This window comes from Olea europaea, chromosome 4 (genome assembly GCF_002742605.1).
Source record: "Olea europaea var. sylvestris chromosome 4, O_europaea_v1, whole genome shotgun sequence".
NCBI lineage: Eukaryota > Viridiplantae > Streptophyta > Magnoliopsida > Lamiales > Oleaceae > Olea > Olea europaea.
In genome coordinates this window covers 20,671,338-20,687,722 of record NC_036240.1, presented here as the reverse complement: position 1 = coordinate 20,687,722, position 16,385 = coordinate 20,671,338, and the positions used below count along the sequence as shown (strand labels likewise).

The 16,385-nt window shown below is 34.8% G+C and overlaps 1 protein-coding gene across 1 annotated transcript; it reads right to left on the bottom strand.

The window, feature by feature from the left end:
* Window positions 1-1,998: 1,998 nt before the first annotated feature.
* Window positions 1,999-9,247, bottom strand: LOC111393991 (zinc finger CCCH domain-containing protein 13-like). The gene is made up of 5 exons (XM_023019785.1): window positions 7,782-9,247; window positions 5,611-6,691; window positions 3,421-4,786; window positions 3,238-3,321; window positions 1,999-2,653 (listed from the first exon to the last, which is right to left on the bottom strand). Exons 1-5 carry the CDS (start codon window positions 8,560-8,562, stop codon window positions 2,072-2,074), a joined length of 3,894 nt encoding a protein of 1,297 aa, XP_022875553.1. The 5' UTR covers window positions 8,563-9,247; the 3' UTR covers window positions 1,999-2,071.
* Between the last annotated feature and the right edge of the window lie 7,138 nt (window positions 9,248-16,385).

Sequence of the window (16,385 nt, the reverse complement as noted above, 5' to 3'; positions counted from 1 at the left end):
TGTGTGCGAGTATGCGGATATCTATTTCGTTGATTTTTTGTGGGTTCTTTATTTTGAAATATAGATATGCCAAACAGGATGACAAAAGGTTGGATTTCCCTATTAGTTTTAGGAGTTCTGCTACAATGACAAAAGAGTGACAAAATTGGATAACAAAGTTGGATTTACACCAATCATTTTAAAAATAAATTTTTAAATCATTTGAAATCAGTGGTCTGGATTTCACCAACACACTTTGTAAAGCCATTTTTGTAACCGAACTTTGTTAAAGTAGAATTATTGTAGTTTTAGTGACAGTTTGGATATTAAAGTGGTTTCTCTCTGCTATGCATGTATCTTGTTTTATAAGATGGAGGTTTATACGACAGAGAGAAAATCAAGGTTAAAATCTGGTGAGGATCCCAACTGTTTTCCTTTTCAGAATTTGAAAAATACTGGTGTTAAAATATAATTGAAGAATAATTTAATTTCATTATTATCGCTATCGTAGATTACTATTTAAAGTTGACAATATGACTAAATTGTGGACATTTATTATACCATAGTGAATTACATAATAAAGGAGGAAATATTCAAAAATCATTCATAGCCCAATTATTGATTCATATTCTAACCTATGTGATATTCTCGAGTGTATACGACTTGTATGCAAGTCTCTGCCACACTTTAATCTTAATCAATATTACTTTTTTTTACCTTAGAACAATGAAATGTTTTTACCTAACCAATCAATCTTTAGATGCTGACCATCACTCCGTCCTTGAGTGGACGCTTCGCTTTTATGTTTTTGAAATTGAAATAAGATTTCCTCCGCTTAATAAATAACCCTTTGCTACAAAAGGAGAATTGCTTCTCATCTTAAATTCAAGTGATTGAATTTGCACCAACGAAAATCATAAACTTCACACACTATGGAGGGATCAATTTGCTTATTTATAGATAGTAAATGTGGTTCTTTATTCTATTCTATCTTATTTACTCATAGTCTGGCACTAATCATTGATACTAGAAAGCGATTTTCTTGCTTTTTTCGTGCTAGCCTAAAATCTAAACGAGTCGCACACTCTAGTACATGTTACTCGAAGCTAAGGACATCTTTCATGACATTTCAAATTGATTGTCTTGTATTTGTAGCTCCTGTTTGCCCCTTCTCTCTCAAATTTTCTCTTATTTTCAACTACAGAATTTCCCATAAAATAATATTACACGTAAATCAAATTTTTTTTAACCACATTCTCAAAAAAAAAAAAAAGAAAAAAAGAAAAAGGAAGCCAAACGAGGGCATAATAAGTTGTTTAATAGTTGGCATGTTGAATAAAATACTTAATGGACTAGTTTAGATTGATCATAACTGGATGGTCATTAATTATTTCTATTTAATAGAATATTAAACTCGTAAATAAAATTTCAAATCATGAATTTGTATAAAATCCATTGTATTTTTATTTAACTACTACAAGATCAACAATTCCCTAAGCTTGAATTTCTGTCGCCGACATAAAAACTTCAATGTTATATAAACCCTTGTGAGTGTTTTCTTTGTGACCAACAGGAGTATTTATTAAACGAACTTAATTCCTTGTAAGCAAATTTTATAAGCTAACACAGGCATGCATCATGCCTATTGCATAATTAGATCTAATAATCTTTTGCAAGAATGCCATACTGATTATATGGGCCAGATTGAAATCTGAACAGGATAAAATAGGTCCAAATTCTTATGTCCCAGAAAGGAAAAGATTTTAATTTCGTTTTCTTCTTTACTTTGTTGAGTCCTATTATTCAAATCTACAGCCAAATATGACTAAAATGTGTAGACAAAAGGTCGTTTAGGTTGCAACATTGTAGGTTACTTCTTAAATGTAGCAGACCATAAAGCTAATGAATTACGGTCATTTAACTGCTTCCCCGTACTCCCGGAGCAAGGAACCCGACCATGTTTCCCACCTAATTAGACGAATAACTTTCGAAAAATAAAAATTAAATATTAACTGGTTATGGAGAGCAAGCAAAGATATGTAAGATAAGAAAATATGAGCTTCATTTCAAAAGCTCAGAAAAATAAATTGTCTCAATGTGTACTTTCAGGAGAATGATGTATCCGACTCAAATTTACTGGCGCAGACTCAATTAACCCTGGCATCATTGCCGTGGAAGACACATCAGAATTGCGCGCAGGACCACATTTAGTATCAAATACATTCAGCTCCCCACTGTTACTTGAAAATTCCATATGCACTTCTCCGACCCCAGCAGATAAATTGGCAGAAGATTTTTCTATGCATTCAATAGATGAAGGGTTCTCAAGAATATGCTCCTGTGGCACCTCGTTCAAGATCAAATCCACGTCCATGTTAACACGTTTGGAGGAAGAAACTGGTTCTGATTTTTCCACCACGCTCACATCTGGTAGATTGGGCTTCAGATGGGAGTTTTTGGGGTACTCTTCCACTTGAAGACTATTTGCCTTCCCGTTGGAGTTAGAAAGAGCATTCCCTACATCTTGCATGCCACCAGCTGGAGACCTCTCCGTATTGTTATCTTCAGCATTCAGTTCCTCATTACATTTTGGAATTGACTCGATCTTTGCACTCAACTCTTCATTTATATCTCCAAAGTCTTCTTTCTGCCTCTTATATAATGATATTGCTTTCTGCATCACAGAGGATGGAGCGCAAGCAAAATGGTAAGGAATACTTCTACCATTTATGATATTATATATGCACCACTCCTCACAGATATCAGATAAAAAGAAGTAAATCTCAAAAAATATTTCATTTTTCTCCAGGCTTCCTATTGATCTTAGTCTTAAACTATGAGCAAGATGTTGCCCAAGATGGTCAAAATCCTAATTTGCCTCAATAACAGAAGTTTACTCTTAGATGAATACAATTTAGAGCATATTTGGCAAAGCTTAAATTATAATTAAGCTCGTAAAGCATATTTATTATCCACACATTTCGAAGGACCCACAAATCGTGCAATAAACAGTTAAGGACATTCAAAAATCCACTGGCCAGCATACCCAGGTGGCACCAGAATTATAATTTTGTACTGGCTAATTGACACAAGGGCTGTTTTGCAGCTTTTCAAATACACAAATGACCTTACTACCTCAGCAATGAAACTGAGAATTACTGATAATTTGGTTATATGCCAATATGAGTATGCTGCACTACATTAGAAATTATTCTTTAAACAAGAAAGGGATACACACTATTCACAACAAAACTTTACCTGGAAAACAGAATCACTGGTGGCAGAAAACAGTGGAACATTGCTAATTATATTAGGAGATACTGCTGTAGCTTCTACAGCTTCCTGTCAAGGAAAACAAAAATTGGAATTAAAAATAAACTTTTTACCTAGGCAAATCTATAAGACAGTGCAATGAAATACATAACTGGCTTGTCATTTTACCTCCATATAAAAAAGTTTAGATTCTTTTACGTCAGAAATAATATTCTGATCTATATCAAGGAAGCCTGTGCACTTAGTAAACAACTCGGATTCAGTAAGATCGGCAGATATGTCAAGCTTGGAAAAGTAAAATCGGCAGAGACACTCATCATCCTTTCTTGACATTTTAGCAATGTCGTTAGTTTCCTCTGGATTATTACAAGCAGCTTCAGAATCATTATTTTCCAAACTATCTCTTGATTGATTAATGTCAGTGCTCTCAGCATGCTTATCATGTGGAGTTAGCTCGCTCTGAGCTTGTTGAATCGACCGACCAACCAAAGCTTCATCTGCAATTTGAGAGAAGTCATTCTCTTTATCAGAAAATGGCACATCCATTCTTGCAGTTTTATACGGTCCCTTCCACAAATCTCCTCTTGCCTCCCAGCCTTGACTACTGGGCAGGCTCCGAGAATGGTCCCAATCTGGTCTTCCATAAATTTGAGATTCCTCACCATAGACAGCACTGCTTGAATCCCAACCAAACAACAGTGGAGGGCAAGAATCATCCACCGGATTGCGCCATCCCATAGGACGCCCAGGGCCAGAAAACCTTTCAGCACCAGGCATATTGTAAGGAGAGGGATGGTTTAACTCCATTGATGATCTAACACCAAAGATTGGTGGACCAGGAAACTGCTGCATCGCTGAATGAAAAGGTGGACCGTGGGGAAAAGGAATGAAACCATTTACCAAGGGGGAAGGCCAATTTGGTACACCTCTCAAAGCATTTCCTTGAACTCTTCCCAAGTTGGGATTGCTAATCCTCCTATTATGGCTATTTGACTTACTTCTGCCGTCATCTTCAGCAGATCCTAATATTGAAGGGCTATCCAACCCAGTCCTGAAAAGAGGAAAAGGTGGTGTTGACTTGAAACTGTTTGATAAATGGCTATTTCTCGTAAAAGGTGAAGAAACCGATAAATTATCTCCCCCAGCCTGTGAAAGCTCATCTCCAGGAAACATGTCCATGACCAACTCACGACTTCCCCTGCCTTCCTTACAAGAGTACCCCTTTGCATCTGGCAAACTTTGCTGTGCTGATTCTTCCAAATCAAAACTCTGCCTTATATCAGATCTATTGAAGTGTCTCCAATCGGTGCTCGATGATGGGGATTTATCCGCTAGCTGCAAGGGCGATGAGCGAATGTCAGATTTCAGAGGTCTTTCAGCTGACAATTCCCCCAACTGGCCATCTTCTTTTAGACCAGGTTTCTCCATCGATCTAGATGGAGTTGCACTCAAAGCTCCTCCCGCAGCACCAAAATAATCTCTGCTAGAAGTTCCACTGTACCGAACTCTCTCTTCGTAAGCATAATTTGGGAGCCTGAAAAACAGCATATGGGCATAGATTCATGTTTGGTCAGTCCTGTAGTTGAGGAAATGAAGTGCATAAATTTGTTGAGCATGCTATGTATTCTAGAAAAAGGCTGCAAATACCTCTACTGGACAGATCAAACATTAACAAGTTTCTAAAATATGGCAAGAACATACCAGGACAATTTCAAGTTCAATGTGACATTGGCAGAACTAGAATGGGCAGAGTAGCATTAATGTAAATGAATCACATAACAAGAACACACCTTGTATATTGTTTTAAATTCTTAAATTCTTTACCAACAAAACTCTGCTAATAAGTCAATCCATTCCACCAAAATCAACAGAAACCACTGCCAAGCCCAGAAGAAATGAAGGAAAGAGAATAAAGAAAAAGAGAAATAATCCAACATGAAAACTTCATCCACTTAATAAGTTCAAATTTGGTAGATATATTCCACCAAAAAGAGAAAAAAGGCAGCATATATAGAATTCAGAAGAGGATCATCCATAGAGGAATAGGGAAGATTATCAAGGGAAAAGCTAACTTGTTTTTTACAGTGTCTAATTTTCCATTCCATAGAAAACAACGCAAAATTCCCAGGGAGAACTTTATTGTTTACCAGCAATTTATCCGAGCCATTCAAACAGATAGAACTTTCAGATTAACGATCTTCATAATACAACAACAATGAGAAAGTAAAAAGTTTTAAGTGCCAATATATGATCAAAGGTTTTTGCACCATTCAGGATACCAACCATTCCCTATATGTCTCTATTGTGTTAAATGAACTTGAACTTATAGTCAATAAATAATTGCACATAATCAAGTACCTGTAGGGATCCCTTGTAACGTGAGAACTTGAGCTGGGAGATCTGTACCGTCTGCTATGATTAGAAGGAAGTCCCACATCAGCATTCCTAGAGATGGACCTTCCTTTGTCAGTAACTAAGTCCATTCTCGCACTGCTGGCAGATTTCTTATCCGATTCGAGCCCCTGATCTTTGGCACTTCGGGACCTAATATCATCGTAATCCTTTCCGTCCTTAGTTTTTCTCCTACCCTGACCATCTTTATACCTGGCAGTTTGATCACCTAGTTTTGGACTATCATCATATGCGATTAATTTCCTGGAGCGACGATCTTCAGCATAACCATCATCCCTAGAGTGCTTAGGGTCTGACTTGTCACCAGATAAGTCTCTTGAGGCACGTTCATCCCTATACTTAGCCTCTCTCAGTCTCTCCTCTCTACCAATATCATCTCCTCGCTTGCTATCCTTATGCCGACTGTCTCTTTCAATATCTCCTCGATGCTTATCTTCCTTGTATCTAACATCTCTTCCACCATCTCCTCTATAATCTTCCCACTGTCTGTCATCTTTGTCACCATCTTCATGATGCCTACGGTACCCATCATCTCTACGTCTATTACCCCTCTCGCCATCTTCGGCGTACTTATCATCCTTGTTTTGAATATCTCTTGCAGTGCCTTCCCAATACTTGTCATCCTTCTGCCTTTTATCATACTCGCCATCGTCCCGAAAATTTTCATCCTCACGTTTGCTGTCTCTATTGCCATCCTCTCGACGTCTATCATCTCTATTGGCATCTTTATCACCATCTTCCCAATACCTACGATCCCGAGATTTATTATACTTGTCAGCATCTTCCCGGTACTTGTCATCCCTGTTCCTACCATCTTTTTGGCCATCTTTCTGATACTTGTCCTCATTACCTCCGTCCTTGTGCCTATCTTCTCTGTATTTCACATCCTTGGCAAGATCAGCTCTTGATGACAATCGCCTCTCGTCAACTTCTTTGATAACATCAGAACCTTCTTTTCTCCTTCGTATCCTTTTATCGAGTTCCTTCTCCAACTCAGGATTCCTCAACTCATCTTGTAAAGGCCACTCTACCAAAAGGATTACGAATAGACATCAAATAAAAATCAACAACTTACAAAATAGTGACAAATTGCACAAGTTGAATCCAGCAAACGATCTAAGACAGCACCAGAGAGGTTTCCATATGCATGAATCAAACTTTAAAAAAAAAAAAAAAAGAAAAAAAAAGAGAAAAAAAAAGCAAAAAAAAAAAAAACCGTTTGTTCAATTTACGAATTTTTGCTATTGTTTGATAAAAGTATATATGGGGAATTGGATTTAGTATCACCGCAAGGACATCGTAAAAGATGACCTTTAGAGATATTTGATTGCTTCTCTAGGCAGAAAAAATGATACGACAAGCAATAGAGATCATTTCAAAGACGTGTGAATCAACTTTTCATGCATAGTCAAATATATATGAGTTCTCATGCTTCCACTTAATACACCTAGTATGAAATGGATAAATGATACTACTATAGCACTAGCTCATATTACCTAGGAGAAATATATGAGTGGGTAGGAATTAGGGAGGCTACAGATCAAACACGGTTTATTATCCTCATACTTCAAATTGTAGTATTAATGAATCTAAGATACACTTAATATGCATCGTAAAAAATCAACCAGCCAAAAGAAGTTCAACCATGGAACTTCCAACCAAACTGCTAGATGCCCAAACACAAATTCTACAAGTTCTGGACAGAAAATTTGATCAATAGTGGGGTCAAAAACTATGTCTGCAGACGAACTTCTTTCACTTCATATACCAACCCCCCTAAAATTTTCCTATTATTTCATTAGAGCAATATAATGTTCATAAACTTAATCGAAGTTACAGGTCTTTTGGATAGTGCACCCTCCAGTGCAAATCAAATGCACCAGCACCAATGACATCACTCACTAAACAAGAATACCATCAATAGTTACTCCACCTTCTACAGGGGGAGGGTGCACTACAGTCTTTGAAACCAAGGCACTCAAAACATACAACCCTAGCATACCCACTAAGAACCTGCACTAAAATAAATTAAAGCATTTGTAAATCAAACAGAAAATCCTATTACTACAAAACATATTCCAATTTCTCATGCATGTCACAACAATAAGTTACCTTACCAGTATTTTCTCGACCATGTTTAGCCTTTGTCTCTTCGCTAAAATATCCTAACAGTGACCGTTCCTTCTGTCCAAAATGCACATCCACGGATTTCACCTCAGCATCCCCACGCTTACTCTCCTCCCCAATACTCTTCTCCTTTTCCTTCTCCTTCTCCGATCCACGACCCTTATCCTTAGATTCCTTTGCTTCCTTCCACCCAGAAGAATCCCTCTCAGACTTCCTCTTTGACCCTCCTTTACGTTCACTCTCCTCTTTCTCCACCGCCAGGGATGCTATATTATCCTCCTTAATCTCACTCCCACTCCCACTCCCACTCCCACTCCCATTCTCATACCTTTTATTTTTAATCTTCGACTCAATTCTCAAACTTTCCTTCAGTTTCGAGTCAATTTTCGAACTTTCCCCTTTAGTTATTTCCTTTTTATCATTCCTATCAGTATCACCTTTCTCCTCTCCATAACCCCTCCACCTATCATCACCAACGCCCACACTCACACCAGCCCTCTCTTTGCCAACGTTGGCCTTCTCTTTCCTACGTTTTGACAAAACATACTCTTCTGATACCTCACCATTTCTCATATCTTTACCATCCTTTCCTTCTCTCGCCTGAGACGAAATTTTCCGTTTCTCACCCAAGGTTGGACCGCGATCATCCCTGGCTGGATTGTCATCTTTACTACTTTTCTCCTTCAACTTTACATCCTCTTCAGAATCCGAATAGTCCTTGGAACTGTGTTTGCTTTGTTTATGGGATTTGTGCCTCGAACTCCGAGTCATAACTAATTTCGTTCCACAATCCCAAAGACCCTAACCTTCATAAAACTCCAATACTAGTTTCGATAACTCGACCACTTACAAACTAAAACGAACCAACGTTTTAGTTCAAAATAAACCCGCCAACAAAAATTTCAAATGGATTCAAAATACTCGATAACTTTTAATCACAAAGACGCCGCAAAAAAGGCCCTATTATTTCAGAAATTCAAAACCCTAATTTTAACGTTTTCTTAACAAAACATCCAAATCCACATCGATCCAAAATACCATGCCGCCTATGAAAATCTAATAAGATTCTAAAAACTAAGGTGCCGGAAAAATAAGAGCCGACATACGAAGAGTTTGACCTCTCAGATTGTCGGTTGCGGTGGAACGAAAAGGGTATCTATTTACATGTGCAATCGTCTGTTTACATAAAACTGCATTTACATATCTAGAAAGATGTGCAAAAATATTTGTCTATAGATTGAATCGATATATATAGAGCGAAAAAAATGTGAACAAGAACCGGAAAATTTTGAGAGATCAAAAGCAAAGGGGAGATGTTTTGCTGCGAAATAAAAATGTTATTCGCAATGGGGTATCGGCGAATCGCGGATGATTGGAAGGTGAAATGACGCTATTGTCCTTGAATTGGGCCGATATCTTGAACAGGTTATGTCGTGGGTCGGCTGGTGTAATCCTTGCGCCAACATTTGGGTTGGCTGATCTGCCTGGTGGAACCCAATCAACTACGCGCAACCTCGCGTAGATAGAAGTACTGGAGAGATATAGAGTTCCTGTTTGAGGCTATTATTGTTGATAAAGATACTTTTAATAGTGATTTTTAAGGAGAATGTATGATTAAAAAGTAATAAAAAAATATTAAGAATGTTTTATGGCTACCAAACAGGGACATAGTGGCTTAAATATGTATTTATATTTTTCTTAATTTATAAGATTTTTTTTTTTTTTTGGGTCAAGTGTTAAATATTGTATATCACAAAATATCACTCATCTTAAATGCCAAGACACATAAATAAGAAAAGGGAAAAATAATATACCCTAAAAATTAAATGAAACAGTGACATTTTTTTAGGTTCCACTCAAAGTGTCATGGTCAGCCATGTACACGATAACTAGTATAAAGTACAATTTTATAAAATATATATGTATATATAGTTTTTTGCCCGTGCAACGCACGGATTGTACCATTTTGGAAGTATTGTTAATGTCTTTGGTGTTATATGAATTTAGCAATGAAACAAGAAAGTAACAAGTTACGAAGAGAATAAAGTTAGGTGATGTCGATAATCCTTTTGTAGTCAGTAGTTGTGATGATGTAGTGGCGAGTTTATTATAATCAATTAGTGGGTTGAGTATTAAGGATTGATGCGATATATGGGTTAAATGAGTTTATGGGAAGCAAAGGAAGTATTTTATTTAGAGTAGCTTGAGTGAAAGAAAAATAGACTAACTACAAAGCCTATCTTAAGCCAGATGAATATCTTTATTTTAAGTTCATGACAATGACTATTAAAGGATGTATCGATCTTAAGAGGATTTCCTTCCATAAGGTGTGAATCAACTCAAATAATATCTCCAAGTTTGATACTGATTGTATTCCCATTTCCCAAGAACCAACATTGAGGCTTCATCTTCATTCCATTTCCCAACTCCCATAAGCTGGAGTTAGAAACAGATTAAATCATTTTCATTTAAGGTTAAAGATTGATAAGAGAATATGATACTAAGGTGAACAAATGGTGCCAATTTGTAGTTGGAAGCTATTTCAGAATAGCAAACCTTGGTTTTTGGAGCCATGAGGGCAGCTGCTGCATTTCCAGCATTATTTTCTCCAATAAACTAATTTTGGAGCTGAAAAGGAGTGAGACAATGATGCCAACAAAGTCAAGAAAGTCTGTCGACTTTTGCTGTAGAAAATAGATTTTATGATGATGGTTATGTAGAAGGTGAGATAAAAGTTAAAATGATCCTTGCTCCTCCGTTTACAAGAACAATGGCTATTAAAGCGGCTGCTCCATCGCCTACGATAGAGGATTTCAGTATAAAGTTCAAAAATTTCAAAACTTGCTTTCCGCATCATAGCATAGATAGGAAAGATCTAAGGTATGAAGAACGAAATAAAAATGATGACAAGAACGCAGGCAAGTGGGGGTCGGGAGAGAGTTGCAACTCTTATGTTTTTCTCTTCGAGTTTATTGTAAGTAAATAATTCCAATCCTTTTTCAACTGTACTGAAGCCATCTCGTGTGCATTGAAGACATTGAAAAATTTCTAGGGTATGTTCTCCTGCAAAGAAATCGCACTCTTGAATGAAATGATAAATGGCATAGAAATGAAAAGGCAGATAAACAAACACTATATTTCCAAGATATTGATTCCCTTTTCAATCTTTGTATGCTGATTTAGAGGTATAATTCAAGACCATGCAAAGAAATACTTCAAAATTATAATCGCCTCAGAGTATAGTTGTAAAAGTCATTATAATCAGTTCAAAGCATGATCAGTCACTAACAAGTCCACTGTTTGAAAGGATGAATGCGTGTAAAAAGTTTCTATTAAGCAATTGAATCAACAATTTGACCATACAACTAATCTATAATGGAACGATTAGTCAGGTGAAGCTCGTTGCTCACCAAATACAGTATGCACCCAATCTCAAATTCATGTGCTTGCCATAAAAGCAATAAAGGCCTCGATTGAGAAAATAGCACCATAGATGGAAACAACGGTAGCCCCTTTAACAAACCCACTTTTGTTCTCTTGCTCAATTAGAGTTGTGGTCGTTGCTCCTAATAAAGTACCTTGAAAAGAACAAACCAAAATTCCTTCTTTGGCTTCAATAACAAATACCATAGAAGTTGATAAAATACCTCCACTAAAAATGAGCTTCTCTTCACATAAGTTATTTAAACAGAATCACACTTATTCTTGGTTCAGTGATCCGAAATAGAACAGCTAAACATTCAAAATCTCACAATCCATAATTTACTAAATGAAAAACTATTCATTTTTAATTTTATTACTACTTTCTGGACTTGGGTTTGTTAGCACAAGAAAGCAGCAAAACAATTGCAATCCAAACAATTAACACCTAGAAAAATATAAAGCGGTACTTAATCAATATTGATCTTTAAAAAAAGACATGCTACTAGGATTGTTATTTTCCCTGAACAAGTGACATCAGTTGATAAATATAGAAAGCAACTTGCAGTAACAAATATTCAAGTAATGCCGAGAAGATATCAATGAAGAGATCTTATCATATAACGAAGTCAATATGTGCTGAAGATATCAATGACATATGGACAACAATCAACCAACCAATAGGCAATTGGGCACGGTGTTTCAATAAGTAGATGCAAAAATCTAGAAGTTAAAACAAAGCACTAATTATTTAGATGCAACCATACAAAAAGTCTACCTATTTGTTAGAACATCAGGATACCATCTTCCTTGTAAATAGTTGTAACATAATTTCCTTTTAGAAAATTTAAAAATAAAAACATGCGAATCATACAGTGATTACAATGTAGCAGTTTTGTAGGAAATATTAAAAAAAAAAAAAAAGAACGCTACTTGTATGGTGATTACAATGGCAACAATTTTATCTACAAAACTAATTATTTGCCAGTGTTTGAAAAAATGCACGACATAAATCACAAACAAAAGAATCTACAATCAATGTGAATTCATTTAGAATAATTGAAGCCCACAAGAACCAGCTAACTCTAGGAGCGTCTTTTGGATCAATAAAAGAAATCAGGAAATCGTTTCAACTAAAAAGAAAATACAACTTTACTCGCTTTCACATTGTACCATTTCAGAAATGAATTATTGGATCGTCCTATGAATACACATAAGTCAAAATTATTACCTTACAAGCTTGTTCTAACTCCTTCCTCTTCAATCGCATTTTTGAACTGGGAAGACTTTCAATATGTTTTGCAAGAATTCGAGGAACTCTTGATATTCAGGATCTATATGTATATGTATGAACAGAAGAGTTATGATTCCGAATAAACGAATAATAAATATGTGATCGATGACTATATTCAAAGGGTAGTATAAAATTTTTGTATATTATTTATAGTAACTAAACATAAAAGAAAATAAACTTTTTAAGTCATTGCAAGAAATCAAAAACTAAAGCTTCAAAATAATTTATTATAACATTATACATATATAGTGATAGATACAAACAAATTGATAGAAACAACAAAAAGTTTTACTTTTCAACAGAAGAAGCGCGATTGAGGTTCAGAAAATCATTCGAAGCACTTGCATGTCTACGTTTACATCAAAAACTCCTAGAAAATACAGAAATCCAAACTCCAATAAATGACAAAGATAATAATAACGAATGGCTTAGGAAGATTTTTCCTACAATTCAGAAACAGTATGAAATGAATTTAGATATACATTAATCCACAAGAATATGAAAATTAATGCAGAGCTAATGAAGACATTCAATTATATTAATTTAAACAGAAACCAAATCACCTATCTATGGTTTCAACGTACTTTTTCTTTTGGACCTTGAAGAAAATTTTCATTGAGTATCTGTTATCATCAACCACAGTAAACCGAAATAAGTAACTTTTCATTGCTTTCCATTCTCCCTTTTTGACCATTTCCTCGATATATTTCATGTTAAAGAAGAAACTTACTTCTTGTTACAACCTGTAATCACCATACATAAATAAACCATTAAAATTAACTACAATAAATAAAGCCTAGAAAATAGATTTCAACGCATAAATCCCCCTAGGATTTTTTGAAAAAAAAAAAAGAAAAAAAGAAACATAATTAAAAAAATTGAAATTTCAATCTAGCGAAAGCGAATTTCAATTAATTAGATAATTAGTCGGGTAAGGATCACTCAAGGTATAATTGAATAATCAATAAACTTAGATCCAAAAGTCACACAACCTTTTTTTATAATCTTTTTCCTTAATTTGTCAACCACCAAAAAATTGAATTAAACCTAAAAGAAAATTGGAAATTGGAAATTGAAAACTTACCTATTAATTGTCTCTTTGAATTTCTTTTCATCTGTAACCTAAGATAAAAGCAGCTAGCCAAACATCAGAGTAAGAAAAAAAGACCACCATCAACTAAAAAAATGTTAACAATTTTCACAAAACTTCTCTTCTTCTTATTCTTCTGAGTTTTCTTGGCCATTTTATGCCTATTCTTAATAAAATCATTCAGTTTTCAGAGAGCAAGTGATAATTGTAATGACTAACACAACAGTAGAAAAATGAAGGAATAAATCAAAAGTAATATCAATCGTATTATTTGACGTCAGGGATAATCAATTGATGAATGAATAACAAACCATCTTCCAAATGCAAATCATGTGGTTTGTTAAGGTATTGTGAGAAGATTTTTCCAACAAGAAGTTCTACAATGTTTATACATATAATTGAACGTTGATCCAGGATTTAGTAGTACATCGAAGAAGCTCTTAAAACTGAATACCTGTTTCATGATTGCCATCTAGAATAGAAATATACACGTATAATATATTTCATTTCAATAAATTCGACTGGGAACGAACAAATTAATATACTTTGAACATAAAAGTCACAAACATAAGATAAGGAAGAAACTCAAAGTGTGATGAAGTCTTACTTGAGGTTCAACGATCATGGACAAAGTCTTAGTTCCTTACAATATCTGAAATGAACTACGTTTCTTTTTCACGTCATCACATAAATTGGATATTTTGCTTGCAATAGAGTAAAGTTTTATTTGCACATAAATGAACGAACGTGATTGATAGTTCAATATTAGACTGTTAAAAGGAGAAAGTCCTTTATCTACGGACAAAGTTGTACACATAATTCTACCACCTATTCTTGATGTAACTCCATAACCACAAGTAGATGATATAGAACTCCATTATGTGAAAGTGGCCTAAGCATTTGATTTTACAATAAATTCTAGTTCTAATAGTTTTATTGTTACCATTACAATGTTGCCTAGAATATGAAGAACATGGGTAACTTTTCCTCTGTAATGACCCGTTATTTCTATGGTTGCTTTATCACTTTGAACTTCAAATAGAAGTCGAAATTCTTCGACTTGGTGCCACTGCCAAGTGATTTCATCAATATTGAATTGATCCTAAACAATACAGTTGTTCCAACTTGATTAGAATATAACATTTAAATATAATGATAATCACAGGAAGGAAAACCTCTACTTCAAATAGCATCACCATTCGCAATAACCTTAAAAAATGAAAGAGAGAAATATAAAAACAATACAATCAAACTAGCAACATATGGAATCTTCAATTTCAGTGAAAGTGAAACAATTTGAATAAACAAGAACTGCATTGGGTAAAAAATCATTACAGAACCAACAACGGTGTTGATTAATCATGGTACAATATAAAAGGTTGTTACTCACCTTTTGTACAAACCATTGAAGAAATTCACATTCAGCTATATCATTACCAGTTTGCACCAAAGGCAAATCAACCATTCTATTAACCAGAAGTTCAACCACAGCTTGAGCAGTAAAGCAATGCCCTTTAATCCCAAATCATTCTACCATAAACAATAAAGAAGAAAACAATTAAAGCAACAAAAATTGACATGACAAACACCTATGTTAATTCCATGTGCAGTGTTAAAAGCCTCAATTTTCTAATCTTTTACTTGCACAAAAACAAGATACATACAAAGAAATCATGCGAAAATTTAGACAAAATAAACTTACATAATCGAATTTATTATCACTGTTCAATTGAAACAATGTTGTTAAGAGAGTAAAAAAATAAACATAATCTGAATTCTCAATTTAGAGGTTTAGTCAAAGGATCCACCAAATTCTCAATTGACCTTACATAATTTAGGGAAATTATTCCATTCTTGATTAACTTCTTTATATATTCATGTCTAAGACTCATACGTCTAGAGTTTTCATTGTATACCTCATTGTATGATTTTGCTAATGTTGCTTGACTATCACACATGATAAGTATCGAAGAAATATTCTTCGATCCCAAGGGTATCTCATAAAAGAGATCATTAAAACACTCAGCTTCTTTCCCGATATTCGATAGTGCTACAAATTCTGATTCCATATTCGAGTGTGTTATGCATGTTTGTTTCTTTGATTTTTAAGAAACAGCACCTCCTCCTAGAGTGAACACCCAACATGAGGTGGATTTACTTTCACCCATTCTAGATATCCAACTAACATCGATAAATCCTTCCAATATTCTCAAGAATTTAGTATATTGCAGGCCTAAGTTCTTGGTTTTCTTTAATTATCCAAGAATTCTTCCAACGGCTTTCCAATTATTATTACTCGGATTATTAGTAAACCTGCTAAGTTTACTTATCCGGTCTTGTGTACTGAACTGCATACATAAGACTTCCTAGAGCACAACATATTCCAATTGAGCAATCGTCCTTCCATCATTCTTTACAAGTTTTGAACTTGGATCAATCGGGGTACTATATTCTTTTATGTTCAAGTGTTTAAATTTGTTTATCACATTCTCAATATAATGTGATTGACTTAGGTGATAACCCCCACTAATCTTAGTGACTTTGATACCTAAAATGATATCCACTTGACCAAGAACCTCTTTGTTTCTTCTATATCGTCCATGTGATTACTCATAATCAACATGTTGTTAACATATAAACATATAAATGTCACATAATCATGATACACTTTAGAAAATAAATATCTATCTACACTATTATATTTAAATCCGAATGATATTATAGTTAAGTCAAACTTCTCATGCCATTTTTTAGGTGCATGTTTCAAACCATATAAAGATTTTACTAACT

What these genes read in the sequence shown, in the direction of transcription:
- LOC111393991 (XM_023019785.1), bottom strand. Translation starts at nt 8,562, where the DNA reads ATGACTCGGAGTTCGAGGCACAAATCCCATAAACAAAGCAAACACAGT. An exon ending in ACATGGTCGAGAAAATACTG is followed by an intron (nt 6,692 to 7,781) that starts GTAAGGTAACTT and finishes TCCTTTTGGTAG; the next exon opens with AGTGGCCTTTACAAGATGAG. An exon ending in CCAGTGATTCTGTTTTCCAG is followed by an intron (nt 2,654 to 3,237) that starts GTAAAGTTTTGT and finishes TCTGTGATGCAG; the next exon opens with AAAGCAATATCATTATATAA.